Source organism: Anser cygnoides, chromosome 15 (assembly GCF_040182565.1).
Source record: "Anser cygnoides isolate HZ-2024a breed goose chromosome 15, Taihu_goose_T2T_genome, whole genome shotgun sequence".
NCBI lineage: Eukaryota > Metazoa > Chordata > Aves > Anseriformes > Anatidae > Anser > Anser cygnoides.
This window is the reverse complement of record NC_089887.1, coordinates 3,565,186-3,577,029: the sequence shown is the minus strand read 5'-3', so window position 1 is coordinate 3,577,029 and position 11,844 is coordinate 3,565,186. Positions and strand designations below refer to the sequence as shown.

Below are 11,844 nucleotides of genomic sequence, written 5' to 3'. Positions count from 1 at the left end.
ACAGCCTCGCGGCGCCTGGGGAGATGCAGGCAGCTACGGGGCTGTCCTCTTTAGTTACATTACCTCACTCGGAAATAATGCTGTCAAAAAGAGGAATTTTCAAGGAAGGGGAGTTGCAGAGACAACGCCATTCTTCTGAAACGCCCCGTCAGTCGTTTCAGACGTACATCCCCGCGGATGTGCTCCCTTCCCCTTCTCCTCGGAGGCTTGGTAGCTCCCGGGGAAGAAGCAGCAAGAGGAGGGCGTCGGAAATGAATGGGAAATGGTGGGGGACGGGGGGGGGGACCCACAGGGCTGGGGCTGCCGGGGGGAGAAGGGGCTGCAGGAGGGCATCCCTGCGGGCCAGGGCAGGCTGCGGAGCAGGGGAGCTGCGGTTTGCTGAGGGAGGACTGAGGGAGGACTGAGGGAGGACTGAGGGAGGACGGGTTTCCTAGGAAAAGGCTCCGCTCCTGGCAGGAGACACAGGGCTGGGAGAGCCCCAGGAGGGTCCTGTGGAAGGCTTTGGGACTATGTCGTGGCTGTGCTGTGTGCCCGGTCCCAGCTCTGCTCGGGCAGACCTCAGGCTGAGGGCAGGTGTGTGAGGTGCCCAACGAATGTGTGTGCCCAACAGATGTGTTCCATTTTCCAGTGAGGTGTTTGGCTACCAACTGCCACCCCGCCTCAGAGGGGACACGTCGGCAGTGCCCAGCATGGCACAAACGGGCTCCATTTGCCCCCAAAACCCCATCCCTTCCCTAGGGAGTTCTGCTGAGGGTTAGCACGGCTCCCCTGACCCTTCTCTCTTCCCCCCGAGCAGCACGGGACACACGACGCCCCCACCACCCCCCCTTCCCACCCCAGCACCCGCCGCCGCCCTCATGGCAGGGCCGCGGGGCAGGCCGGGCCCCTACTCATGCTGAGTGCACTACAAATCCCAGAATCCCCCCCGGGACTGCCTCTCTATGCCGCGAGGCACTGTGGGACTCGTAGTCCTCGGCCCCCTGACCTCCGCGCTCGCTGAGTGGTTCCGGCTCCGGCCCCGCGCACTACATTTCCCGTCGGGCAGCGCGGCGGGCCCGCGGCCCTTTGGCGGAGACATTTGCCAGCCGAGTGTCTCCAAGATGGCGGCGTGGGGAAGGAGGCGCGGTGGCCCCGGCGGCACCAACAGCGGCGGCGGCGGCCGGGAGAGGTGAGGCCGGGGCCGGGCAGGGGCTCGGGGGGCGGCCGGGGCTCCTCGAGGGGGCTCGGAGGCGGCGGGGAGCGGGCTGCGGCCCTCGGGGCTCCCCGCGACCCCGCGGCAAGGGCGGGGGCCGCGCTGAGGGGAGCGGGGCCGGGCCGGCGGGGGGCCGCGGCCCCGCTGAGGGGAGCCCGGAGCGGGGGGGGGGGGGGGGGGCGGTTTGGTGCCCCGGGCACCGGCACCGGGCCTTCAAGGGGAGGCCCCGAGGGCCGGGGAGGGCCAGGGGAGGCCTCGAGGAGCGGGCCCGTTAAGGGACGGCGGCGGCCGCGGCTGTTCCCGCGTGGGCAGCGCGGTGCCGGGGGTCGGGGCGGAGGAGGCAGGGCCGGGCAGGGCCGGCCGGCCGGCCCCCGGGAGGCTCCTGGCGAGGCTATTTTTAAAGGCGGGGAGGGCACCGGCGGCTCCTCCAGGGTGACCTCCTGCCGGGGGTGGCCGCCTGGGGTGCGGTGTCGAGCTCCGTGGGGTCGGCGGCTCGGTGGTTTTTTGGTTTTTTTTTTTGGCTCCCGCAGCACCCAGGGGCTGCAAGGACAGGCTGGGATCGCCCCAGGGAATATCTGTGGGGGAACTGAGATCTTAGCGTTAAAGACAGGAGAAAGGGGGACGGGAGGAAACCGTGCTGAGCTGTTCTGAAGCCCGTGCGCGTGGTTCTTTACCTGCTTGAAACGTGTGGCTAAATCCCGTGTTTCCTTACGTTGGCATTTTTCCCCGTTTTGCCCTAGGGCTGACTGATGTAACCAGCAGCTGCTGAGAGCAGCTGCGTTTTCATTGTGAGGAGACGTTTTCTTTTGTCCTGCTGCCTTATTTAGAGACTGTGGTATCCCTTTGATTTTTTTTTGTTTGTTTGTTGGGGGTTTTGCCTCGTTTTGCTCCCTTGCTGTAATTCAAGAGGACTGTATTTGGTGGTGCTGAGTCTACGTAGCTGTGGGGAGTCACAGGTAGCCCTTAACGTTCTAGCGCTGATGTGAAACGCAGAAACGCTGCCTGTGCTGAGGGGATCTAGAAGCAACTGAATTGGAAGAGCTGATGGAATTACTACATCAGCGTAGTTTGTATAAACAGCTCAGAATGCCATAGAGCTCGGTGGCATAGTGGTAAAACTGCACCCACTGCTGGCACCTGCCCCAGCGCTAAGCCACGAGGTGAGGAGTTCTCACGTTGTAGCACTGCGCTCTCAGGGGAAGTGAAGAAAAATATGGAAAAGAGCACTCGCCTTCAGTGATAATTATTCTACCTGGATGAAAACTGATGCAGACTTAAAAGTGAGTTGTTACCTGTTCAGTTAATCTGCGAGCTATACGGTAATCTAATTGTAGAATGTAATTGTAGTTTGCGGGGATTTTTAAGCTCTGATTCCTCTTGATCTTATGATCAAAACCACTTGTTCATAAACATGAGCTACTTCGTGAACGTTCAGCGTGCATTATTCTCCTTTTACAACGAGAAGCGAAGCGTAAGAAAGCACAGAAGTGCCACAGCAGGGCAACAGATGATCTGTGTGACTGTTACACCACCGAGCGGCGTTTCACAACCCCTATCAGGAGACAGTGGTTCTGTTAGGTGTCACCCCGTGCGGATCCTGCTGTTACCCGGGGCCGGGTGATGTCTGCAAGGCAGCGCTCCTTCCTCGCACCTGTGGACCTGGAGATGCGCGTGACTGGGCCTCTTGATCAGGGGCTAATTGTAAATCGCACCTACCGGGCTCGTTTGGCTGCTGGCAGTGCAAGTTGTGGGAATGGTGTGGCTGACAGGCCTGATGTCATCAGCTGGTGATGTAGGGTTTTTTTTTTTTATAAAATGAGCACGATTTTCCTACATTGGGCAGGTTTCCTGCCCAAAGACGCGTTCCTTTGAACTGAATGTGCTAATCCAGCTTTCCTCAGAAACGAGCTGCTTCAAGGTATTTTTAGAGTTGTCAGCCAGCTAGGCTAGAAAGACATCAGTGTGTTGGGAGGTGGTGTCGAGATTTGGTAGTGAATAAAATACTGTCTGGTATTAGACTTGACCACCTTTCTCTTTAATAAAAGAAAAAAAAAGGCCCAGTGACTGTCTGTGGAGACTCTCTCCCTTCATAAATGACTTCATTGATGCAAGGAAGTCTGTAGTTGGTCAAAAACTGCTTTCCTCAACAGGACTGAAATGTAAGGACGTTAATTTCAAAGGATACTGGCTGTGAACTCCAGCTGGCTCTCTGGTGGTGGAAAAAAAATAAAGTTCTTTTTTTTTTTAAAAAAAAAAAAGAAGAGAAGCAACTAAATATTTGTTTTTCTGCATTCTGGATAGACTCTTTAATGGAGACTGTCTAAAGGGAATTGTTAATCTGTAGACCAAAACAACTTCTAATACAGAACAGACACTGAATTGTGCTTGGGGTTTCTGTATGAAATTCAGCACGATGACCGCCAGAACACAAGACAGAATGCTGTTTGTTCCCCGGGGAGATGCTCTAACAAACTGCAGAAAGAAGAGCTCTCGCGCCATCGCTGCTCCTTGCGTTGGCTTCTCCGCGCCCTTAAAGAGGTCTCTCCTCTTGCTACCTGCGCTGCTCGGATTTCTGGTACTCTGTTTGCTTGCAGCAATGATTGACCCGTTTCCATTAGCCTAGCTAATCATTAGTTGACCTAAAATCGGTGTTTCTTTTTTGCCCTGGTGGCCGGAGGGTTTTTCGGTATGGCTCGGTGAGGTTTGCCTTACGATTGCCTTCCCTCGCCAAGGCTGCTTGAAGATCTCACCTGCGTTCCCCTGTTTTCTCTCCTGTTTGTATTTAAGGCACATCTTTTGAGTGGAAGTCTTGCTTTACTGCTGTGCTTTTCCTGTTCTTCCTCAGCTTCAGTGCAGCCGTGGGCAGCCCGTTAAAACAGCCTTCCTGAAGCCGTGGGCCTGGCAGCAGTAGATCCTGCAGAGGTTTGGTAGAGAGGCAGCTGTTCGGGTGTTTCAGCTTGGACATGTTGGCACTTTTTGTATGCCATATTCCGGAGCTGTCCTGAGTAGAAAAAGGCACTGGTCAGACGTGATTTGAATTCTCAGAGGAAACACCCTACCTCACAGGTAGACCACGTCTCATTTTTAATCCTGACATTCGAAGAAGGATTAAGGTGGGTGGAGGGAAGTTGAGCGTGTTAGCGTTTGAATTCGACTTGCGTCAACTGTTTTGACTTACTCAGGCTTGGTTGGGATGCTAATAATGACCCCAGAGGCCGTGCTTTGGCCATCTGTAGGGTGCTTCTTCTGCAGATAACCCACACAGCCAGCGTTAAGGCCCTCCAAGGCATCGCTGCGCTGGGTTTTCTGTGTGCTGCTTGTGACAGGCATTATCATACAACTGCAAGCCTCTCCCCGCTTATTTTTTTTTTTAAGTACTAATCAGACTGGTTTGCCTTCATTTATAGCTCATCCCAGTGTATGTTTGGTGCAGTGAGCAACGCTGTTGTCAGGAACATCCTTTAAAAAACAACACAAAATACTTTGCGTGGAGATTGAGATTGCAGAGCGTCCGGGGTCAGGACCAGAAACAGAACTGAAGTGCTTGGCGGCCTCGAAACCCTAACCAAAAGTGTTTCGGGCGGATTGAGGAGCACCATTAGGTGGAGAGCAGCAGCACGCTCCCGAGGCTCGGTTCTTCTGCCCTCCAAACGCCCAGGGGTAGGAGGATGCTGGGATTTCTGCCAGGCCGCTGCCGTGTGCCCTGTTTTTAGCACTGTTCGCTTGGTCCTCTCCTTGCCAGTTGGCACCTGGCAAAACTTCAGGTCTTTGCGCAGCGAGTGGCAGGAGTGCCTCCTCCTCAGCTGGGTATTTGTGTCTTCATCCTTAAAGACTCTCCAGCTGAAACTTGCATTTAGCAGACAGGCTGCTCTCCTCAGGAGGCAGCGAAACGGAGCTGCCCTGAGGGGGGGCGCTGCTGGAGTTGCCGCTGCTCAGCCAGCTGCAGAACCCCTCCGCGGGCGCTCTCTGAGCTTCCCATGTTAGGAAGATAATCCAGTGGAATCTGAAGCTTGCCCTATAGCTGAGACGCTTCGGTCCCTCCTGCTGGTAGCAGCTCTGTTAACAACCGATTCCTTATTGCTAACTCTGGTAACACCACAATTTTATGGCAGTGATTTTTAATAAGTTTCATCTCGCTGCGCTGAATCCTTCAGGGTACTGTCACCTTTCCCTGTGTACGTGTACAGTTGGCACCAGGAATAAGGCACTTAAAATTTCTCAAGGACAGAACGTATGAGGCCGCAATAGAGTAAACTATTTGGATATAAGGTCTAGAACTGTTCTTACAGAGCTCTTGTACAACTTAGCCTTTTTTTTATTATTATTTTTTGAGATGGGGAGGCAGGTCCTGGAAAAGTATTTGGTCGAATAAAATCATCGACTGCTTTTCTGGTCTGTCTGGTAAACAGCATGTTGGGCTTCGGAACGTGTGGCACCATTTTATGACTTCTGGAACTAGATCCTCTCTCAGGCTGGTTATTTACCAATCTTTTAAGTAAAACGGAGTTGCATAAAACGAGCAGCACTTCACAACTGGTGGGTGCCAGTTCGTGATTGATGGTGTAGTTCTGCATTTTTGTCATTGCTTTGGAGGGTGGCATGACAAGCACCAAAAGGCAAATTCTGTAGCCTCCAGTGTCTGAGCAAATCCACTGGCTTTGCTCGGATTTGTTTGTGGGCAGCTGCTGTGCTTGATGGAAAGGCTGCGTCAGGAGAGGCTGCCGCTGCGGTTTGAGGTCCCTGGTCCTGTTCTGCACGCCAGCGAGGTCTCAAAGCTTCTCAGGGCCGTGCTCAGCCCGTGCACCTCGGCTGCATCGGCTTCTCAGCTTTCCTTCCTCCAGAGGTAGCTGGTTCTTGTATAGACAAAAATATGCAGTTAAATCGTACTGCTTCTGTTAGAGCAGCGGAGGCGCTCTGCTTGCGCTGCTGACTCTTCGCGTGTCCTATTGTTTGGGCAACTACTTTTTCACTCTTTGTCCTTTGTTATTGGGGTTGTCCAATCAGCCTGCTGCAACTGCAGCTCTGTGACAGATTTAGCCCCATATTAAGGGCCTCATTTGGAAAAACAGCATGTTTAGGAGGGCAGACTGCTAAAACTTGGAAACTGCTTCTGTTTTGCAGAGACTTGCTGCATGTCCCTAGGTGTTACAGAAAGCTGGAGGCGCTCTGTCGCGGGAAATACTCTGTTTTATCTGCAGGGTTGTATTAGTGATGGCTCAGCCTCCAGCTTACCAACGCCTCTCGGCCATAGCTTTTCCCTGAAGTCCTTACACCTTTCCAAGCGGTCTCACATAGTCACTGGTGTTATTTTTTTTATGGGAGTCTCAGGGTATCTTCTGAAATCAAACTGGGATTTTTCATGGGGCTGAAGCTGCACTGGGAATGGTTCTGGTCAGGAAAAAATCCTTGGCAGAAACCTCTACCAGCTGTGTCCTTTAACATACTGGTGCAATCCTGGTTAACTAATCCTGCCTTACAGAAACTCTTAATGCTAGCTGATACTTAGCTATGTTAGAGATGTAGTGTGCCATTAACCTTCTATATAGGTGCTGTCCTTTAATCTTTAAATACTTGCCACTTCGCTACAGAACAGCAGAGCTTGCCACATCCTGTGCTGAAGGAGTTAATCGTCTACAGAATCCAGCCTTCTCTTGAGAGGGTTGCCTTAAAAATCGGATGAAGACTTGTAGGTAATGTTCCAAACGGTGTTGGACAAGATGATGGCCTTAAAGAAGCCCCTGGCGTACGCAGCATTCAGGTGGATTTTTGTTTCCCCTTCTACCTGTGAACAGGCCAAGGGAGAAGTGCCCCGCAGAGAACCAGTAACTAGCTTTAAGTGGAGTTTTCCTTGTAGTTTTTCTAAGTACCAGCCAGAGCCTCATGGAAACCGCTTATTATCCTGCTTTTGGAGAAGCTGGTGCGTCCTACTTCCTGCTGTTTGACGTGTTTGCCGCTGTTCGCAACAGCAGCTACTTCTGGCAACAGCTTGTCATTTAACAATATTCTTGATTACAGACGGTCACTGCACGATCCCCTCTGCAGCACGAACAGAGCTGCACGTTCAGGGTAACGGCTGGTAACGTGGCAGCTTGCAAATGTGTGTTTTCTCTCCCTTATTTTCCAGTGCGTGCACACAAGTGCCGTTGTAGTAATGGAGCAGAAAGTGCTAGATGCATTCTCCGTTTCAGCAGCCTCTTGCCTCCCAGTATCAGGACGGTCTAAACACCGTTGGGATGAGGTTGTTTTGTCTGCCGTGATTAGGTCAAATATGTGCGCAGTTTGTTCTTCTTCTGCTGAAGGAATCTGCTAGATATTTTTATCCTTGAGAGGCCACGTGCTCCGTTTTGTTCTGCTTAAACACAAGTATGTCAAATAGTTATTTTTTCCCCTTAGAAGGGAGGATTTTGCTTTGTTCCAGTGGATCTGTTTTTACCCTTTCTCAGTGCAGGTAACCAGGCATAATCTTATCTCTTTGCTGTCTGTTACGTTAACCTAGCTGCGGCTAAGGTGATGTGCACGAAGAAGGTGGAAGGAAGGAATTGATGCGATTCTTTAGGTAGCAAAGAGCTGGTACTCAAATAGAGGGGGGATGTATGAGCCTTGTGAGTCGACTGTCAGCAGGGAGCCTGTTCCGGGGTAAAGCAAGCATCTCTTTCTTCTTTGTTAAAACTTACCTTGGTTTTAAAAAAAAAAAATCTTTGCTTGCTTGCTGCTTCCTGTTTCATCAGAGGGAATGAATCATTCTGTAACAGTGACTGCTCCGCTGCCCTCTTCACCTTCACTTCCAGCCACGTTTCTCAGCCGTTCTCGTGTCTGCAGGCTGGACTTGCTGTGAAGGACTAAACGAGCCGTGCTGGTGGCAAGGAGGTGGTTGTTGTGGGGAGAAAGCCGTCGTCCTCAAATGAAGATGCTGCCTCTCAAAATCTTCCAGTGCAGCTCGCCCTCTTGATAAATGAGTTGCTAGTCTTAATTTCTTGGGAAAGCTCCTCGAGTCCGTGCGGTTCGTTCATTGATCCAGCGTGGTCACTAAGGTGCGGTATTTCCAGCATCTCCAGAAAAACTGCTGAGGTGTCAGGGCGAGGAACTGTCTCAGGATTGCTGTCAAGATCCTGTTTTCTCAAAATGTTCTTCGTTCCTCCGAGTTAGGAAAATGCAAGGAAAAGTAAATTGCCTCAATTTGGGATGACTTCATGTGTAAAAAGCATAATTAGCTGAGTGAAATTGATCTTGATTTGAAAAAGCTGCTCGTTGTTGAGCAGAGGCAGTGACTGGGTGACCTTGAGGGGCTGCCCTGACTTCAGGCGTTTTTCCCTCAAGCTCTTGCAACCGGGTGGGTGAAAAGTCCGTCTTCTAGCTCCGTAGTTTTAATCCTGTGTTTCCTGTTAACAGGGTCACCTTGTCCTCCACGGACTGCTACATCGTGCATGAGATCTACAACGGAGAGAACGCTCAGGACCAGTTTGAGTATGAGCTGGAGCAGGCCCTGGAAGCGCAGTACAAATACATAGTGATAGAGCCCACTCGCATTGGGGACGAGACGGCCCGCTGGATCACTGTGGGGAACTGCCTGCACAAGACCGCCGTGTTAGCGGGCACTACCTGTCTCTTCACCCCTCTGGCACTTCCAGTAGATTATTCTCACTACATCTCCTTGCCTGCTGGTGTGCTGAGCATGGCTTGCTGCACCCTTTATGGGATCTCTTGGCAATTTGATCCCTGTTGCAAGTACCAAGTAGAGTACGATGCCTATAAACTTTCCCGCCTGCCCCTGCATACGCTCACCTCCTCCACTCCGGTGGTGCTGGTGAGGAAGGACGACCTGCACAGAAAGAGACTGCATAACACGATAGCACTCGCTGCCCTGGTGTACTGTGTAAAGAAGATCTATGAACTCTATGCTGTATGACTTCAGCAGGGAAGAGAGAAACCTACAAAGACAAGCGTATTAAGACTCCCACAGTAACATTTTGTTTTTCCTCTTTGAGAAGCAGTGGAGACTGGGAAGGAGGTGGTTTAATAGAGCTGTTATTTTTAAAATAACACATCACTGGTGCACCAAGGTTTTTCAGTTCTTCGTTACACTTAAGAATTTGGATGTGTGGTGAAATGAGAGATGTACGTTAGGCCATGGGAGTCCAATCCAGCAGTGGAGTGCTGATGAAAGAAAGCTATGGAAAGAGGGGGGTGTGAGAGCTTCTTTTTTTTTTTTGAAACATTTAAGTATATTGTTTAATTGTATTACACAGAACCAGCCGGAAGTTATCATTGACCATTAAAGGATGAGAATTTCAAATGATTTTGCGCTCTCGTTACTGTTAACGTAGCTCCCTTTTACAGTGTGCTTCCAGGGGCTGGAAGCTTTGCTGTGAGATCTCCAGTGCTGATAATGATGTATGCGTGCTGACATACAGACCTGGTACTCCTCTTGTCTGTCGCACATGGCAGCAGCATCCATGTTACCTCACAGCTGTCTGCTGGAGGAAGGGCTGTAGTGTTGCTTTTCCTCTGGCTTGACTAGTTGTGCTTCTTGGAAGAGGGGGCGTATCAGCTACCCCAGCATTTCCATCAGTTTTGGTAACTGCACAAATATTGATGCTGGGGGCTAGCAGCGTCCAAATCCTCTGCTGCCCTGCCATCTTCCAACTATTATTTCTTTGCACAAGGGAGATAACACTTGTTTCCAGCTCAAAACACACTGCTCAGTTACTGCACAAGTTCTTCACAATGTGGATACATCTCTTGAAATGTGGTGGAGCACGTACAGCTGAGGACTGCCAAGGTGGGAGCCGAGTCTCTTACCTTTTGCCTCTTTTACTTCCACTGGCACTCGGACAGCTGTGCTCTTACTGCGCGAGTCCACTTGGAACACAGACTTCTGGAGCCGCCTGCTGCTGCAAGGCATCCAGGTGGTTGTGTCTTTTAGCTGTGTTACCTGAAATTCTAGAATTCGATCTTCTGCATGAATTCAACTCTTAGCTCAAAGCTGTCAAAATCTTGTTCTTCGAATGGGAAGTATTTACTGTTTTGCAAGATCTGCCAGTTAATTTTTAAAGACGGGGCTTGCTTTCTGTAATCTCTTCCTACCAGATGGAAAATAGGTGTGGCTCACACTTAGAAGGCCAGCTTGGCACAGCTTCAAGGGTTATGATCTGAATACAACAGCGAAGCCCCGCAATAAAACCTGCCTGCGTACAGGTGTGCTGCTCGCCTGTAAGTGGCAGCTGTGGCCTGACCTCCGCAGCTGAAGCGCTGACCTTGGGAGGTAGTCTCATGAGGTCAGAAACCAACTTCGGTTCTATCTTTATCTCTTCAAATTGCAACGGCAGGCAGCGTGAGCTCCCCCCGCCTCCAGGCTGCAGCAGGCTTTTCTGGCAAAGGCTCCGGCTTGCGTTTTTCTGCTGATGCGGGTTTTCTGTCAGCAGGGCGTGCGTCCCAGCTGGGCACGTGCTGGGCCAGTGGCGTTTGCGAGGAGTCCTGCACAATCCTCTTACCACCCATACCATAACCAGCCAGGTTAGAGGAATTTCTGGGGCATCAAGGCTTTTCTAGGTGGCAACAGCCCTGTTCAAAGCCTTGGCCTCTTGCTGGTACAGTGGGTGAGTCGCCTCCCTCCAAGGTTAAAAGGAGCTGGGATCCAGAGCATCTCTATTTATAGCAACAATATACAGTTGCCTTGGCAAGGCGGAGGGGAAGAAATGCAACTGCTTCATCTTTCTGTGGTGAGCCCCAGACTGCTGGGCAGCTACTTTTCGAGCCCTGACATTGCTTGTTCCTTAAGTCCTGTCTGTCTGCTGGATGAATTTTAAACTAGTGGCAGATCTGCTGTAGCTAATATGTTCATCATTGCTGCAGGAGGCCCTGAAATATCCTCATCTAGCCACACAAGGCATTCCTGCTCTTTTCTCTGTTTTTTTTTGACCATTGCAGAACTGTCAGGGCTATTATTTCTTTTTCTCCACTAAACCTCTGTGGTTCTGGCGCTTTTTTGTGTGTGTTGAGATTTCCCTTGCCATGACCAATCACCCTGACAGAAGTACTAACTCCTGGTAGCCTCCTTAAGAGCATGGCTTGCATCAAAGGCTCCAGGGTTAGAGATGAGCAAGTTTCCTGTGGTCTCTTATTGCAGGAGGAGAAGTGAAGAAGTCAGCTATCGCAACAGGTGGGTCTGCTTTAAAAACACACCTTTCACTCCTTTCACTCTCTGCTGAGGTGGAGAAGAAATGAATGTGGGAAAGGGCTCCTTGTAAAAAAAGGGGGAATTTCCTTCCAAAGGGGAGCGTGTGCACTCTTGGTAATCTGACTAGGAGCCGTAGTTCTGTGCACAGTAGCTGCAGTAACTCCCCTATGTGTAATTTTTTTTTTCCTCAGGTCTGCTGCTTTGTACCCCTCAGCACCCTGGAAGATAACGCAGAAAAGCAAAGTGGCCCCTTGGTCCTTTCTGGGTTGCCACGATTTGAAACGTCAGATGACAGAGCAGTTGGACAAGCCTGGCAGGAACACTGCATTTCACCAAGAAATGAAAGACCTGAACGTGCAACACATGAAAGGAAAAGCACACCTAACAATTAGAGCAGCTCTCCTTGTAGAGAGGGAGAGGAGGTAATGCCTTGGCTTTGTACGGGAAAAAATGATCTCTCTTCCTGCAAAGTTAC

General features: G+C 51.1%; 1 protein-coding gene across 1 annotated transcript; it reads left to right on the top strand.

Annotated features, from left to right (window-relative positions):
- Positions 1-1,010: 1,010 nt before the first annotated feature.
- TMEM11 (transmembrane protein 11) lies at positions 1,011-9,488 on the top strand. The gene is made up of 2 exons (XM_048067173.2): positions 1,011-1,168; positions 8,582-9,488. Exons 1-2 carry the CDS (start codon positions 1,101-1,103, stop codon positions 9,096-9,098), a joined length of 585 nt encoding a protein of 194 aa, XP_047923130.1. The 5' UTR covers positions 1,011-1,100; the 3' UTR covers positions 9,099-9,488.
- Positions 9,489-11,844: the final 2,356 nt, after the last annotated feature.